The sequence below is a fragment of the Fusarium solani genome, assembly GCF_023522795.1.
Source record: "Fusarium solani strain SB1 chromosome Unknown bctg00000012, whole genome shotgun sequence".
Lineage (NCBI taxonomy): Eukaryota > Fungi > Ascomycota > Sordariomycetes > Hypocreales > Nectriaceae > Fusarium > Fusarium solani.
Genome location: NW_027072146.1, coordinates 1,334,630 through 1,362,277, shown reverse-complemented (window position 1 = coordinate 1,362,277; position 27,648 = coordinate 1,334,630). Strand labels below are relative to the sequence as shown.

The 27,648-nt window shown below is 50.8% G+C and overlaps 13 protein-coding genes across 13 annotated transcripts; 7 read left to right on the top strand and 6 right to left on the bottom strand.

Annotated features, from left to right (window-relative positions):
- Nucleotides 1-415: 415 nt before the first annotated feature.
- On the top strand, nucleotides 416-2,879 carry MRS44_016447 (uncharacterized protein; the record flags this gene model as incomplete). Its single annotated transcript, XM_065618033.1, has 5 exons — nucleotides 416-719; nucleotides 767-1,050; nucleotides 1,107-1,228; nucleotides 1,278-1,878; nucleotides 2,217-2,879. 5 exons carry the CDS (start codon nucleotides 416-418, stop codon nucleotides 2,877-2,879), a joined length of 1,974 nt encoding a protein of 657 aa, XP_065474105.1.
- Nucleotides 2,880-4,950: 2,071 nt separating this feature from the next.
- On the top strand, nucleotides 4,951-5,875 carry MRS44_016446 (uncharacterized protein; the record flags this gene model as incomplete). The annotated part of the gene is made up of 4 exons (XM_046281356.2): nucleotides 4,951-5,477; nucleotides 5,528-5,575; nucleotides 5,626-5,696; nucleotides 5,751-5,875. 4 exons carry the CDS (start codon nucleotides 4,951-4,953, stop codon nucleotides 5,873-5,875), a joined length of 771 nt encoding a protein of 256 aa, XP_046130974.2.
- Nucleotides 5,876-6,591: 716 nt separating this feature from the next.
- Nucleotides 6,592-7,038, bottom strand: MRS44_016445 (uncharacterized protein; the record flags this gene model as incomplete). Its single annotated transcript, XM_046279548.2, has 1 exon — nucleotides 6,592-7,038. One exon carries the CDS (start codon nucleotides 7,036-7,038, stop codon nucleotides 6,592-6,594), a length of 447 nt encoding a protein of 148 aa, XP_046130975.2.
- A 422-nt stretch (nucleotides 7,039-7,460) lies between these two features.
- MRS44_016444 (uncharacterized protein) lies at nucleotides 7,461-8,597 on the top strand (the record flags this gene model as incomplete). The annotated part of the gene is made up of 3 exons (XM_065618032.1): nucleotides 7,461-7,550; nucleotides 7,650-7,779; nucleotides 7,837-8,597. 3 exons carry the CDS (start codon nucleotides 7,461-7,463, stop codon nucleotides 8,595-8,597), a joined length of 981 nt encoding a protein of 326 aa, XP_065474104.1.
- Nucleotides 8,598-8,652: 55 nt separating this feature from the next.
- On the bottom strand, nucleotides 8,653-10,405 carry MRS44_016443 (uncharacterized protein; the record flags this gene model as incomplete). The annotated part of the gene is made up of 2 exons (XM_046273977.1): nucleotides 8,653-8,956; nucleotides 9,012-10,405. 2 exons carry the CDS (start codon nucleotides 10,403-10,405, stop codon nucleotides 8,653-8,655), a joined length of 1,698 nt encoding a protein of 565 aa, XP_046130977.1.
- A 726-nt stretch (nucleotides 10,406-11,131) lies between these two features.
- On the top strand, nucleotides 11,132-11,569 carry MRS44_016442 (uncharacterized protein; the record flags this gene model as incomplete). Its single annotated transcript, XM_046281357.1, has 1 exon — nucleotides 11,132-11,569. One exon carries the CDS (start codon nucleotides 11,132-11,134, stop codon nucleotides 11,567-11,569), a length of 438 nt encoding a protein of 145 aa, XP_046130978.1.
- Nucleotides 11,570-11,659: 90 nt separating this feature from the next.
- On the bottom strand, nucleotides 11,660-12,469 carry MRS44_016441 (uncharacterized protein; the record flags this gene model as incomplete). Its single annotated transcript, XM_046281358.2, has 2 exons — nucleotides 11,660-11,937; nucleotides 12,013-12,469. 2 exons carry the CDS (start codon nucleotides 12,467-12,469, stop codon nucleotides 11,660-11,662), a joined length of 735 nt encoding a protein of 244 aa, XP_046130979.2.
- A 756-nt stretch (nucleotides 12,470-13,225) lies between these two features.
- On the top strand, nucleotides 13,226-13,976 carry MRS44_016440 (uncharacterized protein; the record flags this gene model as incomplete). Its single annotated transcript, XM_046273978.1, has 2 exons — nucleotides 13,226-13,658; nucleotides 13,714-13,976. 2 exons carry the CDS (start codon nucleotides 13,226-13,228, stop codon nucleotides 13,974-13,976), a joined length of 696 nt encoding a protein of 231 aa, XP_046130980.1.
- An 876-nt stretch (nucleotides 13,977-14,852) lies between these two features.
- Nucleotides 14,853-16,072, top strand: MRS44_016439 (uncharacterized protein; the record flags this gene model as incomplete). The annotated part of the gene is made up of 4 exons (XM_046270181.2): nucleotides 14,853-14,923; nucleotides 14,978-15,369; nucleotides 15,416-15,876; nucleotides 15,926-16,072. The coding sequence occupies 4 exons, from the start codon at nucleotides 14,853-14,855 to the stop codon at nucleotides 16,070-16,072; spliced, it is 1,071 nt and encodes a 356-aa protein (XP_046130981.1).
- Nucleotides 16,073-16,635: 563 nt separating this feature from the next.
- MRS44_016438 (uncharacterized protein) lies at nucleotides 16,636-17,549 on the bottom strand (the record flags this gene model as incomplete). Its single annotated transcript, XM_046270182.2, has 3 exons — nucleotides 16,636-16,864; nucleotides 16,915-17,206; nucleotides 17,255-17,549. The coding sequence occupies 3 exons, from the start codon at nucleotides 17,547-17,549 to the stop codon at nucleotides 16,636-16,638; spliced, it is 816 nt and encodes a 271-aa protein (XP_046130982.1).
- A 2,241-nt stretch (nucleotides 17,550-19,790) lies between these two features.
- MRS44_016437 (uncharacterized protein) lies at nucleotides 19,791-21,209 on the top strand (the record flags this gene model as incomplete). Its single annotated transcript, XM_065618031.1, has 4 exons — nucleotides 19,791-19,971; nucleotides 20,024-20,068; nucleotides 20,131-20,632; nucleotides 20,681-21,209. 4 exons carry the CDS (start codon nucleotides 19,791-19,793, stop codon nucleotides 21,207-21,209), a joined length of 1,257 nt encoding a protein of 418 aa, XP_065474103.1.
- Nucleotides 21,210-21,369: 160 nt separating this feature from the next.
- Nucleotides 21,370-24,096, bottom strand: MRS44_016436 (uncharacterized protein; the record flags this gene model as incomplete). Its single annotated transcript, XM_046270183.2, has 5 exons — nucleotides 21,370-22,071; nucleotides 22,121-22,788; nucleotides 22,846-23,812; nucleotides 23,862-23,909; nucleotides 23,962-24,096. 5 exons carry the CDS (start codon nucleotides 24,094-24,096, stop codon nucleotides 21,370-21,372), a joined length of 2,520 nt encoding a protein of 839 aa, XP_046130984.1.
- Nucleotides 24,097-24,632: 536 nt separating this feature from the next.
- MRS44_016435 (uncharacterized protein) lies at nucleotides 24,633-27,231 on the bottom strand (the record flags this gene model as incomplete). Its single annotated transcript, XM_046281359.2, has 9 exons — nucleotides 24,633-24,754; nucleotides 24,804-25,106; nucleotides 25,160-25,396; nucleotides 25,448-25,871; nucleotides 26,039-26,062; nucleotides 26,278-26,341; nucleotides 26,390-26,961; nucleotides 27,017-27,166; nucleotides 27,217-27,231. 9 exons carry the CDS (start codon nucleotides 27,229-27,231, stop codon nucleotides 24,633-24,635), a joined length of 1,911 nt encoding a protein of 636 aa, XP_046130986.2.
- Nucleotides 27,232-27,648: the final 417 nt, after the last annotated feature.

Sequence of the window (27,648 nt, the reverse complement as noted above, 5' to 3'; positions counted from 1 at the left end):
ACAGGTGACGAGGTACACATGTTTACGCCTGGGGTAGATCAATGGCATCCAATCGGATACAAGAAGGACGGCATATCATGGAGTCAACTCTCGGGCAAGGATAACGCCTTTGCAAATTATAGAAAGATCGCCTCCAGAATGATAGGCCATGATTGAAGCATCTTGTTTTCCTAATCGGGAGTCAGTGATAGTCCAGGGTTGACCCGCTCCGACCTCTCCAAGGCTCCACCGTTGCCAAGCAATCTGATTTTCCTAAAAGGGTAAGGCCGCACTTCATCTCCGTCATCTCGGGATCACGGTATCTGGCATTGGTCAGCCAGGTGTTGGACCTCGAGATCGATTCTCTCCTTCTTTTCTTCCGAATTCACACTCAAACTGGGCTAAATACGTTCTTGCTTGGACCGGAGCTTTAATCATGCCGTTACAGTTGACGTTTCTCAACACTAGTGATGCCCCTGGTTTGGGGGCGGTGGAGACGAAGCAGATGAGGGCTCACATCACCAAGACGAATTTTGCCCGGCGAAGACAGAGGCTTGTCAAGGAAAGACAACAAAAGAAGCGTCAAGAGATACATGAAAGAGACCTGGTAGCTCGACCGGAGAAACCCATGTCTGGCAATGAAACCACTCCCCAACCTCCGAGTGTACCCCCCTTGGACCCCAGCTCCGACATGCTATTGTCAACACACTCCAGAGACCCCCATAATTCGATTAGCTACCGTGAGTAACCTGGAACCACACCTCAGGGATGCAACTAACAAGCCTAGTGCTCTATGAGTTCCGACCCATCGTCTTCCCCGCTGGCTACGGCTTCCCCGGCTCCGAGAGGGAGACGGTCTGGGTCGATCAGCTGCTTGCCGAGCCCGCTCTCATCGAGGCGTCCATGGCTATTGGTCTCAAGTACACGCCCAGGCATAGAAACCCATGGAAATCTCGAGAAGCCGATGTGCGAAAGTGCATGGCCATTAGCATGATCAACAAACGACTCGACACAGCCGCCGGCTTGTCGGACGGCATACTCGGGGCTGTGTTTACGTTGGCCTTTGCAGAGGTGAGAGGTCAAGATTGAGTTTTTGTTGCTGCGGTTACTCACAATTTGTTGATTAGCGGCTTGCGAGTGATGAAAGAGCGTTGGACGTGCATATCCAGGGTTTGGCTCAGATGATCAGACTGAGACGAGCAGCGGGAATTACTCGAGTTCCATCATGGTTCTCCGACTTTCTCATCTAGTAAGACGTTTCCCCGACATAGATAGATATTTGACTGACTGATTGATAGTGACTCGATCGGTCAAGCGATCACGTCTACCAACGGCTCCCACGAAAAGCTTATGCAAGCCCTACGGAACGAGGATAACCCAACGTCTATGGATGTTTCCAGAATAACTAGCGGGATAGGACAGCTACGCCAAGCACTCGATGAGTTTAACGCAACCAAATTTCCGTCTAAAAACGAAATCCTCAGTATTGAACATCAGGTCGACTGCCTGAGGCTTGAAGTGGAGGTCGTGTTGGGAAGTGATGACCAATACATCCGCACTCTTCGCTTCGCCCTGCAACTCTTTTTGTTGCTTTCTTGGTTATCGAGGCCTGACACTGATTTTGGTATTCTTTCTGAGGAGCTGAGGCATTCTCTGGCACAGCCTCACACCAGATTGTGTTCCTCCGTAGAGCCGACTATCTGGCAGTTTTTTGTTGGGGCAGTTGCAGCAGAAAAGTCGATGGAGACTAGGACTTGGTACGTTGACAGATTGCAGAGGGTTTTTGACTCGATGCAAGTGACGAAATGGACCGAAGTGGTTCAGCTTCTTGATAGGACATTCATGCCCGACATGGGACTATTGGAGAGATTCAAGCTCGTGTGGCAGGAAATCGGTTACGTAGGACAGGGGGAATATTGATAGGTTGAACAAGGTTTTGTATACCATTGTTAAGGTTACTTGCCGGTTCTTTTTGCAAATACAGTTTACTTTCCCATGAAACGCTATGCATGACCACACCGGTAATCATAAATTGTTTGTTTACTTATTCCTTCTGCCTGGGCGCTGGATAGCTAAACAGATACATATAAATAGCACCACATCCCATTGCCACCAGTGTTTCTCTTCTTCCCTTTCCCAATCACTTTCGATAACATCACTGCTGCTTCCCCCTTCAAAAACAATCACTACAACTACAACCACCGTCGACACGTTCGTCAACATCACAACAACTTCAGTTACCCAACTCAATCATGATCCCCCAGATTGGTTCCAGCCTTCGGGCCCTGGTATTCATGGGCGCCGCTGCCATTCTCTTCTCCGAAACAATGGCTTTAGAATACAGCCTTAAACCCATCGACCCGAACACTTTTTACAAAAACAAGGTCACCATTTGGGACTCGATCCCGCACCTAGATGTCTGGATCTACCAAACAGAATTCGATCCTCCCACTGTGGGGGTCGAGATCACAAACGAAAATAGCCATACCGTCACCTTTTCCAAATGGAACTCGCCTCTAGATCCCCAGGCAATTCAAAAGAAGATCCTCAAGACCAAGCGCGAATATTACTGGCCTATCACGGATCTTCCCATCTACGGCCTACGACCAAACTTCACTAGCCCGTGCGAGGTACACAACAAGGAAAAAGGCGAGGACCTGGTAGAACTCCCACCTGGATTCGCAATTCAGCAAGAGCACGTGTTCGACAAAGAGTCGGGCTGGGATCTCTCGAAGCGCCACAGGGCGGGGAGACTTCGCAAGTCCGCTGTGCAGATGGTTGGGATGTGGCGTGGCGTGTGGAACATGACCAAGGAGGAGGTGCTTGAGCTGCCTGCACGTGACGATGAATATTCAGAGTGTTCTTGGTTTACTTCCAACATCATCCTACCGCGATTCTGAGTGGAGTTTGATAGATTGTGGGGTGTGTGGGCATTTGTCACGAGGGGCGTTGTTGAGGAGTATGATATCACTTGGGCATCGGGGTGGGGAGTGGAAAAGAAATTAGACTGTTTACCTACGTATTTGAATTAGTGGTTTTTCAATCACTTTCTCGAATTATGTTTTGTGGCCTCATCAGCCTGTGTCATTTTAAACGCGTACTTGGACGTCGATGATGTGAGAAGGTGCGTGGAAGTGGCCATCACGACATACGTTAGAGATACCTCTGGAGGTTGTTGTCCTTACGTCAAAAGTGTTGTCCTACGGAAAAATGCTTGGGATTTGCCATATCGCCCCCTCGTCAATGAAGTTCCCGGGTTTCACCCCATCCACCTGTTCTCCACGTCACCATGATCTTGATCAAGCGGGGCGTTGAGTGATGGATGCCGATGACGCCCCAATCCACATCCTTGAGTGATGATGAGGGCAAGCCATAGTCTTTAAGCTTATCGGACCTTGGACGGAAGGTAACCATAATCTGAATTGATGTTGCAGAAATGTGATGGAAGCCCCGTCAAAGGCGAACACTCATAAACGGAACGATCATCTGCATGATCATGACCGGGTCCACGTAAGTGGTAGCAGGCCCGGATAGTCATATCTGGTGGCGATATGACAGATCAATGGCAGTGTCGAGCATGAGGTCATCCTCGTTGGGCGTCATATAGAGGGCCTTGGTTGCCTGAATACCCGGATCTCGTTAAAGTGACTATTGTTAGTTCATGTACTAGAGACGTTTTGTACGTCAGGCAATCTACGGTCAACGGCTTTCAAGGCGAACGAGTGCTCTTTGGGTTAGTCCATATGAACATGATTCTGGGTTTTGCATCATTCCTGATGCTCTGAAGGTGTCGAGGACCCATCCTGAGAAAGTAGCGCCAAGAGTGGGCAGCTGAGGCCAGTCCAACATCTTGATGATGAATGGACAGCCAAGCTGAAGCCTCTCTCATCAAGCCAGTAACAAAGTGATCTGATTAGAGTTAGCGATGGCCATCACGCCGCTTGTTCCTGGGCATCTGCGTTGAACCAACCCCAGGCCACAATTCCTCCAACGCCCCCGTTATGCATCCGATTGGTCCCTAGCGCAGTTGTCTTGGAATTTATTGAAACCAGAAACGGCAAGTTTCAGAAATGGGGTCAAATGCGGATGTTACGCTTGCGCTGTCCAATTTATTGGCTGGCTGAAACGCTTTGGAATGTAAAACCACGAGAGAGTTTGGCAGGGTCCTGATGATGACACCTGGCCCTTGCATCAGGAGCGGGTGGCTTCGGAAGAGGATGCTCTAGGTAGGATCTAGATGGGGAAAGCTGGGGGCAGTGCGTGGTTAGAGGTCTAGATGGGGGATGCTTTCAGCAACAATGTAAATGTGAGACAACATGCAGAGGACGGTCAGCATGCTGTAGGGCTGAGGTGATCCGCACGCATCTTGGTCACGCTGATGCATGGAATTTAGAATCATTTAATTCAAACAATTCTGAATAGCCTTTTGTGCAACGAGTGGCGATGGTGGTAGGACTGAGGCGGATGTGATGACACCAGGCGGCGACAGCTGTTACATCATGTTGGATGTTATCCACAGATTGAACAATCTCGACAATGAAGATCACAGTTCCCAACTCTCTGGAGAACTTGATTGATCTGCAAACAAAGGGTGCGGAATGACGCAGGGTAGACAACGTTGACAAGGGGTGGATCTCCCTCTCCCTCATTCCAACGTTGCTGGCGGCGGGTGAGACAAGGGGTCTTCCAGGAACGTTGATCCCACGGAGGGTTCTGGATCCGTAATACAGTTTGGGGAATCCCTCCCGGAGACGTCAAGAACTATCGAAAATGAGGAGTCATAGTCTGTCGGGAAGGTGTCGATGAAGGGTGAATATTGACGCCGGATAGGAATATAAAGAACGCTTGATTACCACTGGATTCCATCTTCTCCCATCAGCAACAACGCAATACACATTATCGACTGCAATCAAGCACTGGCAATCTCTTTGTCTGAGAGACACCCAAACATCCAAAGGCGCAACTATCAATATGCTCCTCTCAACAATATCCGCTCAATCATTCATCATCATGGGGATCCACCTCATCTCTGGCGCAAACTCGGCCCCCGCTGAGGACCGCGCAATTCTGGACCTTGACGCTGACACTGAGGCGACTGCTACCATCAACATTGGCGTGCCCGTGTATGCCGAAGTATTGGCCACAGTAGACGCCGACGTCACCGTAGACCCAAACTTTGACGAACCAAAGCTCAAGATCTTTATCGATCCCATCGACAAGAGCGTTCACGACTATCCCGACCGTCCCCCACCTGAGAACGATGCCGACAAGCGAAGCCTGCCGAACCTGTTCCCCAGAGCCTTGACGGCTGATCAGAAGGAGGGCTTACGCTTGCACACGGTGGCTCGGCAGAAGAAGAATGTCAAGGCACTTGTCTGGGATACCAAGCTCGAGGCTGCTGCCAAGGCTTGGGCTCAAAAGATTGCTAAGAGTGGAAAGCTTGCGCACTCGGCTAGCAAGGACCGACCTAACCAGGGCGAGAATCTGGCATACGGATGGTGAGATTGATCACAAGTTGATACTGCACAGGCATGCTGACACTTTATAGGTCGAGTGGGACATACAAGAACCCCATCACTGCTGGAACTCAGGGCTGGTAAGTGACGGTAATGCGTGCCTGGAGCGTCACTAACAAGGTGTGGGTAGGCTCGCTGAGGTAAAGAACTACAAGAACGAGGTTATTCCCAAGGGCAAGTTTTCCGAGTACGGCCACTACAGTAAGTTTTCAACCACTTCTTCAAAGCTATCCCACCCGCTAATCACCCCCTCAGCTCAGTGTGTGTGGAAGAACAGCGTCAAAATCGGCATCGCGACCGTCAGCGATGGCAAGGGCGGTTGGTACACCGTCGCTCGATATTCCCCACCAGGAAACATTGTTGGTCAAAAGCCGTACTAGACAAAAAAGGGTTACTGGTGGGCTATTGTTTGACAGGAATGCGGGCTGCATTCCACAAAAGGGGGCGCCCTTTGGGCTGGACCGGCGCCTCCCTTTACGCTTTCGTTTATTGTACTATTGATGCGACATGACCCGGGAGCGTGTGTAAAACATTCGTTTTAGATATTATTCTTTATTAAATATTTGACATTGTATTACTATTGTTCCTCCGAGTGACTCACCTTGTCTCGCCCTTCCAATGTTTCACTCTCAGACGGCTGGACTCATTCTTTCTCCTGTAAACAAGCATGGCATTGTATTTGACTATGGAATATTGCATTTTCTAACGCCTTGGATGTTCAGCTTGACTTTTGACAGGTCAGTCACGCCTGGTAACCTCCCTCATTGCGCGACTTTCGCCAACAAAAGGTCAAGCATGGCTTGCCTTCCCACTACAGTATCCTTGCCTCAGCTGGCTCATCCCTGACATGGTCTTCGCTCTCTCGACAATGTTGAACTTTTCAGTAGATTCTACTCAGTAATTAATCTAGATTGCAAGTCAACAATACCATCCGGCAAGTTGTCACCGTTGGCCGGCATTCGGCAACAACTGTGAGGATGCCGAGGAAGGGACTAGGCGAATTGAAGCATCACAGCACTATAGCTACTCAAAGCTGTGGAGATTGCACAACTGGTCCGTTTTTTTGGCATTATCAATCTGCTGATAAATACTGTAACTATACCACAGCTGTGCACTTCATCTCGACAACTATCTTGGGACTGGGCAGAGCCTTGACCGCAATCGTTGTCCTCGCAGGTGCCTCCTCATAGTTCGGCCAAAACTCATTCCACACCTTGTTCATCCCAGAATAATACTCCATATCCGTGAGAAACACCGTGACGTCGATGATGTTGTGTAAGCCGCCTTTGCCGTTGGTGGCCTGCTTGACGACGGCATCGATGTTGCGCAGGATGGCGGCTGTCTGCTTTCCAATGTCGAAAGATGGTGTGCCGTCGCTGTTTGATTCAAAGCCCTCGAATGATCCGTCTGCAAGTCTGGAGGATGTGCCCGAGATATACAATGTTCGGGAGCCGGCTGAAGGGATGATGCGCCCGTGGGGGTAGTTGGCGAGGCCTTTGGCGCTCCCAGCGGGGAGGATGACAGCGTCTCCGTTGGAGGACATGATGGAGTCTATTATTATTGAAGATTTGGACTCTGTCAGTGAGAAGAAAGATGCGGGAATCACTCACCGTCTTAGCTCGACTGCTTCAGAGACTTGATATGGGAGGGGTTCGGGCTAGTTTCCTTGGCATTCGGCAAATGAACCTTCATCGCCGATGTGTTCGTTGACGATCCGTAACCTCATATCGCGCTGTTGAGGTTACCGGCATACCAGTAGAAGGCCGATTACCAACATAGACCGGCTCGGAAAAGCGAACCGTGAACCAAGGCTATGAGTTTTAATAGCCGACCAGGTAGATAGTAGCCGTCTCACAATGTTGATCGTGCTTCACTACAAAAACACCTATGGTTTTGGAATATCCTCACCAATGACTCTAGAGATAATCGTCAGTTTCTAATTGTTCATTCAAGTTGTTATCCATCATGGCAGACCTATCAAGATGCCTCCCCTTGACTCGGGAATCAGTTTTCAAGGCCCACGAGCTCACCAAGCCTCTGATTCACGAAACTCCCGTTCTCACCAATAAAACCTTGAACCGGATGGCCTCGACTCCTAGGGAGTTGCCAGGCAATGCTCGACCTGCAAAACCAGTCATCTGACTCTGGTTCAAGTGTGAGAATTTGCAGCGCATGGGCGCCTTCAAGGCTCGTGGTGCTTTCCATGCAATTGAGAGGCTCAAGCAGGACCCTGATTGGATCGCGGATGATGGGATGAAGAAGGGAGTCGTTGGGTTTAGCGCGGGTATGGACATTATTTACTTCACATGAGAGAAGCCACATTTGCTGATCCGCGGGCTAGGAAACCATGCCCAGGCCCTTGCTCTGGCTGCCCAAGCGAGCGGTATACCCTCTTACATTGTGATGCCGGACGGCACCCGCCCCAACAAGATCGCCGCCACAAAGGGTTACGGAGCAAAGGTTACGCTTTGTGAAAGGTTTGGAAGAGAAGCAGCCGCAGCAAAGATCACAGCTGAGACTGGTGCGCGGCTCGTGCCTCCATTCAACCATCCCGACGTCATGCTCGGCGCAGGCACAGCTGGCCTCGAGCTCCAACATCAAGCCGAAAACCTCGGTTCCGCCCTCGACGCTATCATCGCGCCTTGCAGCGGTGGGGGCCTCTTGTCCGGGACTGCGCTTAGTTGCGAAGGCACCCCGATTCGTGTGTTTGGTTGCGAGCCAGAATTTGAAGGCGCCGATGATGCACGACGCGGGTTCATCAAAGGGGAAAGAATCACAGAGGTCAAGACGAGTACCATCGCTGATGGCTTAATTGGTGTCGTCGGACCCCTCCCTTGGAGTGTCATATACGAGAGAAAACTCGTCAAGGCCATGTATGCTGTGACAGAGGACCAGATTCTCGAAGCTACGAGGCTTATTCTGGAACGGGTGAAGCTTTTCGTGGAGCCCAGCGCTGCAGTTCCGCTGGCTGTTGTCTTGTTCAATGAGGAGTTTAGGGCCATGGTGGAACGAGAGGCGGGAGAGAATGGATGGGATGTGGGCATAATTCTGAGCGGTGGAAACGTGAGCGCTGAGGGACTGGCAAAGCTCTTTGTACCCTAGATTCATGTCACAGCCAAAGATTAGACATCAAAGACCCAGTTTGTGTATTGTGATACTAAGCAGGAGGCAACACCACTGTTCTTGGTACAGCGCGCATGTCGATGTCATACTCATCTCGCTTTTGGTTTGTGTCACGCATTTGAACATGTTCCAGCATGGTCGCGCAGAACTGAGCACAAGGCAGACGATACACAGAGCCTTGAGTTTGAGAAATTCCATCCATGGCATTCGTGTCAAAGTTGGTGGCGAATGCATTCAGTTCTGCCGCGCCTTGGCCCACCTTTCTCGTCTCGAGGGCGAATCCTCTTACGTTGGGACCAGCGGTGGCGGTCACAAACGTTTGTGGGTAGAAAACGTTCCTGTTCGTGGTTAACTAGAAGCTCATTCATCTCGTCATGGGAAAACTGGACTTACGAAACACCATAGGCAGGGAGGGTCTCGGCACATCTGCCATAGTCATCCGTGATGTCTTTGCGGAATTTGTTGATCCACTTTTGCTCCCGAGCAACATCAGTTGCTCCAACAAGGCCAGGTGTTGAAATGCCTTGGCACAGTTGAGCTACCTTGCTCACCTTAATGTCCAAAGCTACTTGGTGTTGAGTGTAAAAGGCAGTAGCAAGCGCGGTGATGGTCTGTTGGGCTACAGGCGGGACCGGCACAAGTTGGTCGGGGACAAATATGGGGTTGAGATTCAGCATTGGGGGAACAACGATCCTTGGGCTGATGTAAGCTTTAAGAACAGCGATCCACTGCTGCTGGGTGTTCTGGTTGGCCAGATACGCGGTTATGAGATTGGCAACCGCGGGTTGCATCTCATTCTGTGTGCGTGTATATGAGTATCGTTTTGCGGAAGCAATATTGTTGGGCTTCCAGGTCATGGGCGTGTTAAGAGCCGCGTACTCATTCTTGATCTCGTCCATCAGTACTTGCTGGACATCTCTCAAGGCTGTCGCTCCTCCGGGTGCATTGGCAAAGGCATCGAAGACTGGGTTACGAAAGTCTTCCACGATGGGATCGAATCCAACTGCCCCTGGCAGAATCTCGAAGAATGAAACCCTCATTTGCTGAATTACTTCAGCTGTGAGGTTTGGCAGAGGTGGTCGGCCCCCTGTGCGAGCGGCAGCCTGGATCTGGCCACCGCGGTAATGGAGACAATTCATATTGTCTCTCTTGTCATTTGCAAAGTCGTTGGGGTTGGTAGCCGCCCTCGCTTTGGTGTGGCCCAAGAAGAAGTAAGGAGGGTCATTGCCGCGCGGTAGGTACATGATGCATGACATGTTGGGAACAGCGTCGATGTTTAGGGGCATGTTCGGGTCATAGTTGATGTACGCCAAGTAGACAGACCAGGCATAGAGCACCGTCAATGGAAGGAAGTAGTTCTGCCAGGTAGGTTGTAGGTTCTGAGGGTATGACACGACGCTGAACAAATAGCCCAGGGCAGACGCGCCGTCGGCAATGCCCATCTGCACGTTTGGAGCTGCACCAAAGGGAACCATGACAGGTTGGATGATGGGCTGCCCTCCCACGGCTGGCGGTGGATTGCCTGTGCTGAATAGGACAGGTCGAGCATTGGCGGGAAAGAAGGTGTTAAGGAGACGCACAACAGCTCCAGCGTAGTTAACTGGAGCGTTGGAGAAACCGTGTCCTTGAGGATTGTTGCGGACATCGTCAATCCAGTCGCGAAACCTAGCGGCTGCAGCAGCAACATTGGCTTGAAGGGTAGGGCCTGTTTGCTGTGTAGATAAAGAGGCAACGCTGAGAGTGTTGGAAAAGGCAGAAAAGCCAGTCCAATCGACGTTGGCGCCCATAGTAGTTGAATCTGGACTTGGTAATACTTTGGAGGAGAAGAAAAGACCGCGCGGGTAGGGCTTGAGGAACTGCTCAGACCAGTTGGGAGACCGGATTATGGGAGTAATTGATGAGCTATTTGTGTACAATCTTGCAGGCATATATCTTTCTGATCATTGATAACTACTGACGATTTCGTGGAGAGGTTTGATAACATGACCATACAAGGGCTAGGAGGCCCAATGTCTCAGTGCGTGACGGATGGCGCACAAACTACTCCAAAATAGGCGGTGCTTCCACAGGGCTGCATAATTGCGGCCGTTATAGACGCAATGCGGGGAGAATCAAGCTCATGTTTTATTCAGCCAGCCATAAGTAGACAATAGCGTACCGCCACCCGGTGTCATGTCCAGTCCGGGCCACCAGGACGTGGGATGGAAGACACTGTGGCTGCTGACTGCCTCTTCTGCTCATCCCAGCCAGCCACAACTGGGTCACATTACACTGCATCCTCTATTTCTATCTCAGTCTAGACTAATAAGTGCTTACTTATGTGAGGGATCCGAGTATATCTGCCCATTTGACGGCTAGGTTATCCTTCGAGCAACTCCAACTATCTTCCAGTCAACCCGGACAAGCTACTTTCACACGATAACCCAGCTCGCTGACACCAAGCCAAAGGTAAGAGAAAGAACAGTGATGAAGAAAGGTGGCTGACTCGGCTCGCAGGCCTAAACACACCAAGAATGACGGCAGATTTGGATGAAGCTGGTGCTCCTTCAGCTGGAGCGCCGCCACCGCGACGCATCCCACGGGGCACCCGTTCGCAGCCTGCCAAGCCCGTGAATGCAGTCGTCAGAGTGGAGAACCTTTCAGATCTCACTCTTGAATGGACCAACGACGAGAGGGTCATGGAGCTCAGCACCTACTTTGACCCGGCAAAATCTAACCTGTCTATGAGCTACAACATCCATGGTCTTCAGCCAGTCATTCGCAAAGGCACCAAGTTTCTTCTGAAGGATGCCAATAACAACTACTACCAGTGGGACTGCGAGACCCCGGGGCTTTGGTTGATCACGAATGCAAGGACTTTGGATGCGGCGTTGGATGAGATCATCTATCATCCTGTCCTGATGGAGACGGAGCGCATGGGACACAACCTTGAGGGGAATAGGCGGGGTTGAGGTGGTATACGTAACTAGCTGAGGGATATTCCGTGTGAAGTCAAGACTGAATTAATCATTGCATAAATTGCGTGTACGTAACAAGAGTTGTTAATCCTCGTTAAAATCCGACTTTACTGTCAGACGACCATGTTCATTGTGGTGAATCTGCACGTCATCCAACTCCAGCTGATCAAAATCGATGAGGCAGCTTCGCTTCTCCAAACCCTCCAACGTACGTGACCGGACGGGATAATCGCCGACTGCGAGGTAGTATCGGTTCAGCGGCTGAATCTGGTACTCCATCCCAGGCGCGGGACGGAATGTCGCGAATGGACCGAAATAGCGCGACAACTTTTTGAAGAGAGAGATGCCAATGACAAAGTCACCTGGACACATCGGTCAGCGGGGACATCCATTATGAGATGCAATATGATGCAAGGACCGCGGAGTCTAGAACTTACCGGCACGAGCTTCACTATGAGTGAATTCACTGCTCGTCCGAATGCAGAAACAATCCTGTTTGCCGGTGGGCTGAATATCCGGTCTGTTGGCAAAATTCGGAGTGCCCTTGCGCAGAATCATCTCCAGCGTAGTGCCCGCCACTGCAACCCCATCATCTGACATGCGCCCTGTCTCGATCGGTCGCGAGTCCAGAACCTCAACCTGGCTCTCAACAGTCGATTCACCGCCGTAGATGATACCACAGACGGCGTAGAGCGGCTCCTTGGGGAGGGTGAAGTAAGCTTGGCCTGAGGAGCTAGCTACGCCGCGCAGGACTAGGATGATGTTGTTGCTGATGGTCGAGACGGCAGGTGTGACGGCTGGAGCGGCTGCAAAGAGGGCGTAGGATTGGGTGCTTCCCGATGTATTGGTGATGGTGATGGTGCGCTGCACCGTTCGAGTTAATGACGACGCCATCCGGCATGTCTCGGCGTGGCCGCGTCTGTGATGGATGATGCAGGAGGAGAGTTGACCAGAGTTGAGGATTGGAAAAGACGCCGTGATAAGAATTCTGGCGTACTTAGTGTGTCGCCAAGGCTGGCTGGGAGTTGAGACGATAAGCAATAGTTGTTCAGCCCTAAACGCCCTGCATACCAGCCCATCATTAGGCGTGCCTCCTGTAGGTGAATCACCATCAGCCAGTGGGATTTTCTCCTCGGGGCTGAGAACGCCTCCCGCAGCTAGGAGGAACGTGATCGAAATAGACCTGACTAGCTCTTACTCCTGCAGCTCCCCCTCGGCACATGCACCATAGTCCACCAGACAAGGTTAGATCAGGTCCATTCAGCCCGCCTCGCGCCGGACCGTACCGCGCGACGGGCGCTAAGCGAACCACTGAGTTGAGTTGCTCACCGGCGTCACATATCCAACTATCTGAGTAGGATGCGGTTTCTTTGAGTAGCGCTGCGTTCAAGCGGATGACAGCTCGGTGATGCCATCAGTTTCGGGCAACAAACCCAGAGGCTGAGAGTCAGCATGGCAGCAGCAATTGCGCGCTTCCAAGTACAGGTTGCGAATATCTTGGCTCAGGTCCCCTAGAAAAGGTATATAAAGGTCGATCTGATCACCCAAGACGAACAGCAACTCAAGCACTCATCACTCAAACACTCTTATCTACCCAACTCTATACCACTCCATCTTCAGCACAACCCACCCCCAAAAACTACCGCCAACATGTCCAACAAGTACACCATCATCATCAACAACCGAACCGGTTCTCCCCAAAACTACAATCTCTTCAGCGAGAAGCCAGAGATCGTGGGCGTGGTCAAGTCCTCCATCTGGAGCAACATCTATCAAGTCGCTGAGGCCACTCCCGACGGAGCCATTGCTCAGTTTGAGATGTGGAAACGGTACTACGCCATCGTCGGCACCTGGAGGGGTGGCGAGAAGGCTGGTGCCAAGGTTTCCATTACGCAGACTCGCGGTGTTACCCTTGGCACCAAGGCTGGTGATGATAGTGATGTCCCGGGAACTACTCTCAACATGAGTGTTGTTAACGGTGTGACTCCTTCTTTTGAGAAGGCCCCGGCTGAGTCGTCGGCTTGGAACAATGCCTATGAGGTTGACACCGGCAACGACTTTACCCTTGACGTTGCTACTGAGAGTGAGTATCGTCTTCTACCAATGAATTTCCTTTATGCTAACCACAAGAAAAACAGGGAACTTCTTCATCGGCCTCGCCAGCTCCCCCGACGGCGCCTCCAGCGTCCCCACCGCCACCTTCAAGCCCGAGCCCGGCAACCAGTACCAGATCCAGCCCGTCAACACCTACTACGTCACATACGGCAGCGTCTTCCAGGTTGGAGAGCTCTTGGATGTTGCCAAGCTTCCCAAGAGGCCCCTGGCTGTCGACTTTACTGTCCGCGGCCCCGCTGTTGTCATTAACCATAACCCCGATGGCAAGCTTGTGATTGCCAAGTAAACTCGGCCACATGGATCTTCGGCAGTCTCCCGAGTTTGGGCGGTTGTATGGAGATTAGGCTATGGACTTTTGCTCGGTCTTTGGCTTAGCTGGTGGATAATAACTTGACATCACTTGACCTTTCTCATTTTTGCAGGCCGTGGCGGTGTGCATGGTTCCTTTCAACACGCCGATTCTTTGGCTACGAAATATTCTACTCTCTGCCGTAAATATGCCGTGCTCTATACTAAGCGGGTAAAAGAGGCATGAAGCCACAACGTGATCGTATGTCCCAGGGACGGACCGCCAATCCGGGTGCGGGGAAGGTGACAATGGCTTCCTTGAAGTGCCTGATCTGCAATCACAAATTTGGCTATTGTTTTTCTCCTTAATAACCTTATTATAACTACCTTGGTGCTCAAAAGCCGCCCACCTGCCTTTGAGCTATAGACTTCACCTTCAGCCGTCGCTCTCATATTGGAGTAAAGTAGCACCAGCTTCACTTGAAACACACATCCAGTAACTTAGTCCAAGCGATCTATTTAGCCAAGATGAGCCACGTGAGCTATGAACAACTGGCTACGCGGGGTAGGTCCCTCGGCCAAGCACTCATTTAACCGGCCCATTGTCATTAGTTGGGTAAATGAAGCGTTCCTGAATTGTGCGTCTTGGAGAACGGAACCTCCTCCATCAGTCCCAATTCGGTAATTGGATGTAACTTCCGCGCACCTTTCTAATATCGGCAGATCGATCAATCCTTGGAACACTACAAAGATGCCCTGTTTCAACGATTGCGTTGTCACTAGCCTATTTTACTATATATAGAGGTATCCGACCTCCGCATCTCATGTTCTGGACGACTTTATCACTGTCTCATCATCGGTTTATACTTCTACCATGCATTCGCTTTTCAAGACAGCTCTTTTGACCCTGGCCATTGCCGGCGAGGCTCTCGGCAGGCCAAAGTCGTGAGTTCAACATACGCAGGGTCGACCTTCATCCTAACAAGCAGTTCTCTACAGAGCGCAAGGCCTCGATAGCGCCATCAAAGCCAAAGGAAAGCAGCATGTCGGCACAGCCCTCACCCTCGGAAGCGACTCCCGCACGGAGGACATCATCAAAGGTCCATCGGAGTTTGGTGCCATCACTCCCGAGAATGCCATGAAGTGGCAGTCTGTCCAGCCAAGGCGTGGCGAGTTCACTTTTAGCTCTGCTGACCAGCACGCCAATTTCGCCGTCAACAACAACAAGGATCTTCGATGCCATACCCTTGTCTGGCATAGCCAGCTTGCTCCTTGGGTTGAGGCTGGTAACTTTGACAACCAGACTTTGGTCAAGATTATGGAGGATCATATCAACACTGTTGCAGGCAGGTATAAGGGAAAATGCACTCACTGGGACGTTGTTAACGAGGGTAAGCCATTTTCTCTAACTAATATGCTCTTTCTGACATCGCGTAGCCCTCAATGAAGACGGTAGCTACCGCCAGACCGTCTGGTACAAGACCATCGGAGAAGCTTACATCCCGATGGCCTTCCGTCTCGCTGCCAAGGCAGATCCGAATGCAAAATTGTGGTACAATGACTACAACCTTGAGTATAACAATGCCAAGACAGCCGGAGCAGCGCGCATCGTCAAGCTCATCCAGTCCTACGGCGTCAAGATTGACGGTGTTGGTCTACAAGGACATCTCGTTGTGGAACCCACGCCAACTCAGCCAACCATCACTCCCTCACGCGAGACCCTCGAAGGAGCTTTGAGGAAATTCACCGATCTTGGAGTCTTTGTTGAGTACACTGAGGTTGATATCCGCATGAAGACACCTGCAACCAAGGAAAAGCTCGAGGAGCAGTCCAAGGCTTACCAGCGAGTGGTGGAGTCATGCATGGCCGTTAAGAAGTGTATTGGCATCACTCTTTGGGTAAGAAGCTCTCCAAGACTCTACGTGTTGAGATGCTGACTTTGAGCAGGGAGTTTCGGACAAGTATTCGTGGATTCCTAGCACCTTCCAAGGTGAGGGCGCTGCTCTGGTGTGGGATGAGGAGTTCCAGAAGAAGCCGGCCTACTCAGGTATTTTGAACGCCATCAAGGCAGCAAAGTCTAAGTGGTGGTATTGAAGTCTCCAGTTGTACTCTCAAATCGAGGTGTTGTATGAGCTTGCAAACGTGAGGGAAAAAGTTGGTGAACCAAGTGTCCCTTGGTTTAACGAACTCAGACTACGAAGCACATTAAATTGAATCTCCGCCTACCACTGGTTGATAACACTGCATTGAGACTGGAAAACGTTACGACTACTTTATTTACAAGTCCAAAACCACATTGAGCTCAAGAGCATGAGTGGTAGCACATACAATCAGAAGGCTTCTTGTCCCCGTCTCTCGGGTAGGTTATCCCAAGTGGTATTCATGTGGACTCCTCAGACCCGAAGTAGTATCCCGTGCTCCTTTCTAATTACTCTTTTCGCTTTGCAAACAAGGGGCTCCCCAGTTCATTCCCAAGTCCCATCTGCCCTTGTAAGGAGTCAGCCCTAACGACTTGATTCGGGCCGCGTTGCTCTCCCGGGTGGACATTCATGCACTAGAGTTTATCTCAACCCCCTCAGCCTTGTCAAAATGAAATTCTACAAGTGATAGATCGTTTAATGAGTATGATTAAATATCTATTACCGCGGATGCCTGGATTATGCCACGTAGTTTGCCTCCATCCACCCACCATCCACATACCATTCCTGTTTCGTCACAAACTTGCTCTCATCACCAAGGAGGAAGGCAATTGAAGCGGCAATCTCTTCTGGCTTGGAGTATCGCTTGATGATCGACGTAAGATGATCACCCTCAGTCATGGTCCATGTTCCACCACCGTTGGGAAGGTGGAGAGGCTGGCGGATCATATCCGTATCGATGCATCCCCTGATACAACGGTCAGTAAGCAAATCGAATGAAATATGCAAGGTACATACGGGCACAGGAGGTTAACCCTGATGGGGTTCTTGGGGTACTTGGCTCCACCCTCGTACGCGGCAACCTGGCTGAGGCCGCGGATGGCGTTCTTGGAGGCTGCGTACGCTCCCATGTTTCCAGAGGCGTACTTGACCTGTTGGCTGCCACAATTCACGATGCTGCCTCCAGGCTTCATGTTCTTCATCTCGTACTTGATACTGTTGAAAGTGCCAATTACGTTGACGTCTAGCATCTCCTTGAGCTCCTCGAGGTCGAGGTCCTCAATAGGATGAATGCTCTTGTTCATCCTCGCTTTTCAACCGTTAGTAGTAGATTAAACATGCACCGCAAGCAACTTACCCGCCACATTGGCAGCACCGTCCAACACTCCCCATTTCTCAACTGTCGCGTGGATCCAGTTCTCCACGTCCGTGGGGTTGGTGACGTTCACAGGAAAACTGATGACCCTGTCCTCAACATCAGGGATATCCCTCTTAATCTCAGCAACCGCCTTCTTCAAGTTCTCCTCCGAGGTCGCGGCCATGGAGACCTTGGCACCCCGAACAAGCAGATAGCGGGTGAGGGCCAGGCCAGTTCCCCGGCTAGCGCCAGTCACGGCGATGACCTTGTTCTTGAAGGGGTACTGTTCTGCCATTTTGAGAAGTGGGTGAATTTCGAGTTGGGAATGTGTGTCTGAGATGATGCATAGAGTGCTAGGGACTTTGTGATAGATTTATATCCACGTTTTGCGGCACGGACGAATGGTTGCTCCCTAGCTGGGCTAACTGATTAACCTAGTGGTGCCATGGGGATTCAGGGGAATCGAAACACCGCATGATACTCTCATATGTCACATGGCCCAGCTACCAAGTAACGCAAACTCCATGTCCGGAGACCCAGAATGAGGAGTCGGATCCTTGCCATCTTGACTAATGCCCTCTCTGGGCGAGGGTCCACCACGAATCGCGGGTTTACTCTTCCCTCGGAGCGCACCCACGATGCTGGCCAAGATCATCGTGTCGCGTTCCATCGCTTAATGGGACTGCAGATAAGATCGTTTCACCAAATCTTGGCCAGGAGTCTTTGCCTTGGTCTCGGATCGTGATCTCGGGTCATGACATCTCCACCGGTAAGAAAATTGTCAAGTTGCATCTCGGCGGAGTGCAAAAAGGACGCAGCAGGGCACGCTGGGGAAAGGTGCAGCAACGGTTAATGATCCATGTGACTGCTCGGAAGAGAAAAAAAAGACTGTCGACCAACGCTGGGCTTATTGCAGTACATATTGTGTTGGCTCGAAGTTGCATACTCGCAACGTTTCTTTGTTTTAAAGTGAAAACCCACGAGCTCATGGCTTGATACTGGCGTTAGCGCTTGCGGGAGGCAACGGTTTCCCCTCTCCGCTCGGTCCGAACCGTGATTGTCTCGGGTTTTCCGCTGATAACGGAATTGCTTCCAGCCAGTTGAAGCTTGTAGATGGCTCCGTTGTGGGGGCATCTTGGCATGGATAAGAGTGTTTGCTTTTCCCGCAACGTCAAATAACCATTTCCCGCTTTCTTTTTAAGAAAAATTGTCGGCTGGAGGGCAAAAGACCCTCACAGGAAATGGGTCGCTAGTCCAGCGAATCGATGTGTTGCGACAAGAGCGCTAAATAACGAAGCATAAAGAAATTCACCAAAAGAAAAAGTGACATATCGTGAATGCCATGATAGGACCACAGTGGTCGAGAACAAGCATAGGCGGAATAATCATGCCCAACCTCGTATTAGAAGGGATGGTGCGAATCGGTCGGTTATGAAGTGATGATCGCCTCGCAGAGCTATCCTTTTGGAAAGACCTGCTGGAGCCGGTTTGCGAGGAGCTATCAGATTTATGACTGAAACTTGTTGGCGAAGCTCGCTCGGTAATAAACCAATGAATACGTCCACATATTCCCGGGCTAGCCCCTGCTTATGGTGGACAAGACTCGCATACCCTGCTCGACACACGATTCGGGCGAGATCGGCAAACCGTCCTTAGGGGAATTCCCCGAAATCAGTTCACATTGAGAAAGCCCAGCTCTCAAAAGAGTATCTACAGACGAAAGGAATCCCACCTCGTGGGCTCGCTGCAAGGGGCAAGCCATGCTGCGGGTGATGTCTCTGAACACAATGGGAATCCTCCCTCATGCTCGGACCCCTGTTAATGTGGACCGCAGTCATGCAACTGGTAAGCCATTTGTCATGGCAAAAGAAAACATGCTTCTTCAAGATGGCCAAAGGAAGGGATCTGCTTCGACGTGCCAAGCAATGGCCCCTGAAAACCGTTGCAGCCAAGAAGGCCACGAGTCTCAGCTCTCCATTTGGTTTCCACAGCCTGGCCACCGTGGATTTCTCCATCCTACGTGGCTGTTGGTCAGCACCAACATTGAATACTATACAAAAAGAAAAAACGACTGTAACAATGGATGTGAAATAACTGCCGTTGGACCTGGAGAACCCGAGGTTACATCCCTCTTCAATGTTGCCTGGAGAGCAACGAAACTACTCATCTGCCGGTAGTTGAAGAAAAAATTGGGTGATTATGCCAAGGTGGCGAAGCTGTTGCGGAACCTGGTTTATTCCAAGACCTTGTGCCTGCGTCTGGGAATGTCTTGTAGATGTAAGAACATCCTTGACACTGGGTCAGGTGGAGTGAGGAACCAAAATTAAAGAAAGCTCCTGACCTGTCTTTTCACAGAGGGTGAAAAGAGACATCCACTTGCAGATCCTGCTCAGCTGAATCCTTATTAGAAGGGTGCAGGTAATCCATGAGAATGTTTGTCCGGTGAAGCGAAACGTTGAAAACGAGGCCTGGTCGCCAACGAACCTCATCCACGACAATACGAGTCCGACAAGCTCCGATTTGAGCGTTCGATACAATGTCTGACACCGTCTACATGATGCCTCCGCCTGAGGGCGAGGACAGGTGGGCTGCTGGATCCATGGCGCCGGCCCAGGTGGTCATCGGCGCCGTCCTGTTCGCTTTCGGGTCTGTCATTTACGGGTTGCGAATCTATACACGAGTTGGGATCATGAACAACTCATTGCGCCTGGACGACTGTGCGTTGCACCTTAATATTCACTGCAGCTCTCATCACTGACTTTGAGACAGACCTCACCGGCGCAGCCTTGTTCTCGTGTTGGATGTTCTATGCCTGTACGATGGGGAGTAAGTATTGAACCATGTCGACTTGGTGATTTAATACTAACCATGCATAGTGGTTGCCCAAGGTGGCTGCGGTATCAACTTCTGGCAGGTCTCACAGGCCAAGTACCAGATCTTGCTCAAGGTGCGTTCAAACACATACCCACTATCATCGCCAGCTCCTAACAAGCCTCAGTGGACCATCCCCGTCAACATATTCTACATGTTATCCTCAGATCTGGCCAAGATCTCATTGCTCTTCTTCTACCTCCGCCTCTGCCCTGAGAGAACCTTCCGCAGAATCGTCCAAGTCCTTGCTGGTCTCTTCATTACCTACGCTGTCGTCTACGCCATTATAAGTCTCTTTGGCTGCCAACCCATCAAGGCCTCTTGGGATCTTGTTGCGATGGCCACGGGCACGTGCGTCGACAAGTTTGGCTTTTTCTTGGCAGCATCGGTTGCCAATGTCGTCATGGATCTCGTCATCTTGCTTCTTCCTCTTCGGATTGTGATCCCGCTTCAGATTCCTCGACGCCAAAAGCTGTCATTGCTGCTTCTGTTTACAACAGGTGGATTGTGAGTCGAGGCTTCAACTTCATCTTTTAACCATGCTAACTGTTGAAGTGTCATCATTGTCGCCATCTACAACTGCGTTCTCACCATCAAGCTCTTCAGCAGTGCCAACTACACCTGGGGTCTGGCATATGAACTGTGCTGGATGTATGCAGAACTCACCGGGTGTATCATCTGCGCCTCAGCTAGCTCTTTGAAGCCATTCTTCAAGAAATGCATCCCCGGAATCTTCAGCTCCCTCGGCGCCAGCTACGGTGGTCCTTCCCACAACACAACAAAGGGATCGCATGCCATCAGGAGCAGACGACAGCTTAGCCGCAGGCAATCCAATGCCATCGAACTCGAGTCCGGAGACGACTCTGAGTCGGGGAGAAAGATTGGAGATGATGACGAAGCCAAGCTCTGGCCTCGGCCTACCGCAGAAGATGGTGGCCATACTGTCCAAGTTTCTGCGCCGAGGCAGCCATTCCCTTCTTCTTACAACCCCAAGGTGCGAACTCACTCATACTCTCAGGAGGACGCAGCCAAGGGTATCAACATTGTTTCCACTACGGAGATCCAGTACAGCTCAAGACAGTAGAGCATTTCATAGAGTAGATATCACGTTTAATAGAGTCAACGATCAATCGTCATGCGCAAACACTTGTCGGTGGTTGCACTGCCATGAACATGTTCCTACTTTTTCCCGGTCTATGCTAGGAGTTGGCCAAACTACCTCCCCCCTTCTTTGTACCGTCTGTTCACAGGCCACTCCAGTAAAAAGCTTCTGACAAGACAAAGCTCGCCCGCATGATTTCATCCTGCGGGTTTGAACTAGCGGCGATGATGACAACGTATTCTCCCGCTTCAGCCTTCCACTTGGACAGTTCTTGAGACCAGAACGACAAGGAGTACTTATCAAGCGTAAGCGTAACAGTCTTTGTCTCATCAACATCCAGGTGCACTTTGGCGAATGCCTTGAGCTCCCTGATAGGCCGCTGAACAGAACTTTCGGGATCATGGATGTAAACCTGGACAACCTCTGAACCAGGGTAAGGACCCTTGTTGGTGACGTCAACCGAGATTTGCATTTTGTGATCGACAGCCGAGGCGAAATCATAGGGGACTTCAAGGTTCGAGTATTCGAATTTCGTGTACGACAGGCCGTGACCAAAGTAGAAAAGAGGCTCTCTGTCGACCATCTCATAGTAACGATGACCGATAAAGACTCCTTCGCCATACACAATGTCATAGTCAGCCTTGGAGAAGGTGAGATAGGCGGGAGTGTGCTTGATGGACTTGGGAAAGGTCAAGGAAAGTCTGCCTGAGGGGTTGGCTTTGCCGAAAAGAACGTCGGCAAGGCCATGACCGGTCTCTTGGCCTCCGAACCAGGCGTGAAGCAATGTTGATGCTTCTGACTCCCATGGCATCTCTATGGGACATCCAGACTGGGTGACGATAATCTGGGACTGTGTCAGTTCGCGTACCGGAGTAAAAATGAAGTGTACTTACTGCGTTCTTGTTGGCACTCAGCACCGCCTGGATCAACTCATCCACATGTCCAGGAAGTCTCAAGTTCTTGCGATCGCTCCCTTCATACTCATAGTCCGAGGACAAACCTGTGATCACGATCGGGATGTCGACTTTGCTAGCGAGCTCTGCTGCATCCTTGATACTTTGGTCCTCATCAAGAAGTTCGTACCCTCCAACTCGCCCAGTAAGGGTCAAAGCCGTGCCGACACCACCGGCGAGATTTTCGTTCACCTGAAGAACCTCAAGCTCAAGAACTTGTCCTTTGGTCACTTCAATGTCGTGGAACCTCTCCATGGAAAGGCGATTGAAGCAGGCAGTTGAGTCGGTTTTAGGAGGTTGGCTCGTCCACAAGTCAATAACTTCTTGTCCATCGATCTTGAGCTTGCCCTTTCCAGATGTGCTGAGCCCAAAGCGGAAGAGACCTGAGGTTTCAGTAGTGTAACAAGCGCGAGCCCTGACAAAGTACTTTGTTGGGATGGATTTGTGCAGACTTTCAGGGACATCGATCAGCTGCTTCTCGGCAACAACTGACACAACTGCCTGAGTATCGGGGTGGTCGGCCGGATTCTCGCCAAAGATCTCTACATCCCAGCCCTCTCCCCCAGACGAAGCGGCGAGGCCTTTTAGGAGGGGGCTGAATCTGAAGGCTATGAGGGCTGTCAGTTTTCAAACCATGTCAATATCGGATGCCTCACGAGACTCACAGTGACAGCCTGGCGCATAGGACACATTCTCTGCGCCAACCACTTCGACAATGGCATCGTAAGGGGTCACCGAGTAATACGGTTCAACCTCAGCGCTGCCGCCTCCACAGAGTGCAGGGTTCTTAACGTGATCGCCAATCAGTCCAAACTTCACCTTGTCCGGGTTCTTGATCGGAAGCTGTTGCCGGCTGTTCTTGAGCAGAACAACGCTCTCTGAAACGAGTTGCCGAATCAGAGCTCGCTGCTCAGGAGTGTTAGAAGCAGGGGAGTCATTGTGAGACTCGCCCCCTCTAACCTTGTTGATCAGGTTCAACACGTTTCTCACAGACTTATTGACCGTTGCCTGGGGCACCTTTCTGCAGTTGACAGCGATACTCAAGCGATTCCCTCGCCAGTCCGTGGGGCCGGGCATCTCTAGATCCAAGCCAGCGTTGATAGCTTCCGATGTGCTATACGTTCCGAACCAGTCGCTCATAACGAGACCTTTGAAGCCCCATTCGTCTCGCAGGATCTGCTTCAAAAGAAGAGGGTCCTCGCTGACATGAACTCCGTTGATCTTGTTGTACGCGGTCATGATCGTCCAAGGATCCGAATCCCGAAAAGCCAGCTGAAATGGCAACATGTGGACCTCTCGCAAAGTGCGTTGAGTCATGCACACATTGTCTTCGATGCTATTGTCGGATTGGTCGTGAGCAGCATAGTGTTTGACACTTGTTGCGACGCCGCGTTCTTGCACGCCATTGATGTATCGCGAACCCAGGATGCCGCTGAGAAAAGGGTCTTCTCCAAAAGCTTCAAAACCACGACCGATTAGAGGGGAACGCTGGAGACAGATGGTAGGCGCCAGTAGAACGTCGACCCCTCTGGCCTTTGCTTCGTCACCCAGAAGTCTTCCCACTTGGTGAAGGAGCTCTGCATTAAATGTGGCGCCCATGGCCGTTGCAGACGGGAGCATAGGGCTCGGAAGCTGAATCATTAGTGACGCATTCCAAGGTCACAGTCTAACTTGCACTTACCCGCGTAAACGATCGCTTACCACGGATTCCGTGAGGGCCATCAGATGTCTACTCTCAACATCAGTCGAAGTCTCCGCTGTCCTGACATGTCAAGTCTTACAATGAGTGCAGGAATACCGTGACTGGGCAGACCGGTCATTCGAAAAGAGCCTTGACCGGCGAGAAGCTCAACCTTTTCATCCAGCGTGAGCTGGTTGAGCAAAGCTTCGACGTCTAGCGGAGCTGAAGAAGACATAATGTTTGTGAAGATGACAGAGAGTGGCTGATGCAGAGTGTCGGACAAGACAGAGCAGTTTGTAGTTGTTCATACTCCTCAGCGGTTAAATGCAGTGTGTCGTTTTAACCGTCGGCAACTCGGCCCTGCTTCCTGCCTTCGGTGCAGTGGTGAGCAAGCGCTACGACCTCTTGGCTAGGCGGTCAGCTCTAAGCATCCTAATTAGGTAGGGATCAGAGAACTACGACAATTGACATGGCGAAGCCCTCGGTTGACCAGGCTTTTGCTAAAGGGGTCAATGGTAAGTCTACATTGCTATGATGGAGACAATGGAGACAATAGTCTCAATTAAATGATTGCAGTATTCTGTATGTAACAGCGGCTGAAGAACGGGCGGCGAATACCATCAAGAATTGCATTGTCGGGGATAGGTAGCTCTGTTCAAGCCAGACGGCGGCCGCCCCTAGTCTGACAAAGAATGACATCTCAGAGACATCGGCCCGAATTGTCAACTCCAACTGTAACTCAAAATCCCCATGAAGATGAGTAAGTGTCGGTTATTCAGGCTTTTGCCCAATGATGATGAATGACCTCCAAAGTGAGCCCTGCTCTTTGACTTCCTTTTCAAACCTTTCTGCCAGATTGTCGTAGACAGAATCGGGAATATCGGCCCCCAATGCTGTACCTTGTTAAAAATTGAACGAACGTCCTTGATGAGATGAGCTTACACTTGGCAGTTTCAACAACACTCGGAACCGTAATGGCAAACGGCTCCCAGGAGTCTTGAGCAGCTTTGTCATCTCCCAGTCTCTTACCCATAGGCAAATCGACGTTTCGGATCGACACATTCACCAGACCGGCAGCTTCGAATACCTTGTCGAGTTTGCTCGGGAATCTGGCTCCGAGGCCGATCTTGTCAAAGATGCCAGAGAAAACTCGGTTGGCGTCGTTGGTTGCTTGGCCAACTTCAGGGCGATTGTAGTCCAAATCCATTTCTTGTACTTGAAGCCAGCCTCCAGGTGCGAGAGTAGCTGCATCAATGATTAGACTCGTTGGTATCTTGTTAACAGAGCCGAGTCCTTACCGGCAAGATTGTCAACAGCCTTTTGATAGCCAACTTTGGCACATCCGGGCAACACATATCGGACGTGAGTAAAGTCAAAAGCTCCATCGAGCTCAGCTGAGGGCGTTTCGCATACGTCGTAGACCTGATAGCTGATGTTGCCTTGGGGAGAAGGTGGCATGAAACTGTTCATGATGTCGACCCCCACTAACCGAGCAGAGGCAGCGACTTGCTTCTGGAGATCACGAAGGAGGATTCCTGGCCAGTCCTTAGCTTGCGTTATAACATCAGTCTACAAGTTTAGCTCACCATCGGCACAGCCAACGTCCAGAACCTTCAGCCCCTCTTTGTTCAGGTCTACCGGGGCAAAGACGATCTGGTTATTGAGGCATCGCTGGAACCACGCATGCTGCTTCTGGAGACGCTCGACCTCCCGGTTGCTCTCCTTGAGAAGGCATTGAGGGTCTGCCTCAGTCGACATGGCTTGGATAGTATCCGTAGAGAGATTGGTGTGGAGTGAAGGGGTCGACGAGCTCAAGCTTTCTATGCCATCACCTGAAAAACTCTCGCAGGACCTCATAATTAAATATTCGTCAGAACTCAGCGTTGATAGCCCTTCGTCTATGTCTCCGAAGGCCAAGGAAAAGTGTCCGTACATGACCCTGGCCCTCGTGTAGCCGGAGACATGTTTAGCGCTGACAGCTGTGGATGGCTTGACCCAGAAAAGACCCTCCTAGAAGTCCATGGTAGTTGCTGTATTGCTATTAAAAGCTTATCAATGTCATTTTATGGCCCTTTGGACATCAGATAGCCATGGGTACCCCCATTCGCTCACACTTATCGTGAGCTAGTTGAGTTGAGGTGACAGTCTTCATTGGTTCAGATGGGTCTGCCACTTACGAGCATCGGGAGCCAGAAGGGCAGCTGTGTCCGGTTGGTCAGATTATGACATGCTCACTGATTGATATTCGAGTGAATAGAGGTGGGGGTCAGCCATGTGAAGATCTCATTATGAGTTGGATGCTGTTTACGTAACTCGGATTCTGTCCAAGTCATTACTGGCTAGCTCTCTCGGTTGAAAGGTCACCCTTCACGTTTTGAACTTTGTTAACGCAGGTTCCTACACCTTCTAAACTGACTTCAACGATATCCCCATCCTTGAGCCACAGAGGGGGCTGTCTGACCTCACCCACACCTTGGGGTCTGTGGCTGATCAGCAAACGAAAATTCACCTGGGGAATTAGTACTCACGTTCCAGTAAAGATCAAATCACCCGGCAACAGCGTCGTGCCCTGACTCAAGAATGCAATAGTCTTTGCCACACTAAAGATCATATCTCCAGTGTTGCTCTCTTGCACCGTCTGCCCGTTGATCTTGGTCGAAATCTTCAAGCTCTGTGGATCTCGAATGATGTTTGAACTGACGATGCCCGGGCCAAAGGGAGCCCATCCGTCAAACCCTTTCCCGAAGCCCCATTGAGTTCCTCCCCGGCGCAGCTGCCATTCGCGATGAGAAACGTCGTTTCCAACGGCATATCCGGCAACGTATTCCAGGGCCCGAGACTCGGGTACTTCCTTGGCTTCCTTGCCAATGACGACGACGAGTTCGCACTCATAGTCTACGCCTTCGGCTTGTTGTGCGATGGGTGGGAGGGGAATACGATCAAAGGGGCCGTTGAGAGAAGTCAGAGGTCTAAAAAACAAGACCGGGTATTTGGGGATCGGTGTCCCAGTTTCACGAGCATGTTGCTCATAGTTCAGGCCCAGGCAACGGACGGTCCGAACATCTTCACGGGCAAGAGGGCTGAGAAGAGATTGGACGTCCTAGATATCATGATTTAATCACTACACAGTATCAGCATGCCATCGGGACTCTTACCTCCACTCGATCGGTAACTTCATGTTTGCTCCAAGGGCTGCCGCGGACAACTCGAGCTTGAACAGCCTTGCCGATGTCTGTTACACCAGACGGAAGAATCGCATCGCCGTAGTAGACTTTACCATCTTTGGCAAGAAATCTGATTAATCGCTGGTTTAGATTAAAACCACGTTCATCAATAACGGGGTGTAAAGACCTACAGAGAAGGATGACATTTCGGATAAAGGGGTTCAAGAGAATAACATGGGCAGTTCGGGCTAGAGTAGTTCCAGACTTCTGATTTGGCTGCATTAATACATGATCGAGATTTTCCCTTACATAATCGGGATATTAACCAGAACCACACAAGGGCGGATGCACTACATAAGGGCGTACACTAGGGCGGGCCATCTTACATGCCTACATTAAGGCGCTTTCTACATAAGGGCGCTCTCACCGCGAATGCATAGGGCGCTCAGTGATGCTCGTAGCTGAAAGGGTGTAGAATATGCATATGCAGCTGTAAAATAAGTAGGCTCATATCTTTGGACCCGTCGACAGTCTCATTGCTGAAATGGCTTGGGACTAAGGTGCCGCTTTATTGCTGACTAGATTTCTAAAGGAGGTCTTGCCACGATACTCGTAGCCTAAGG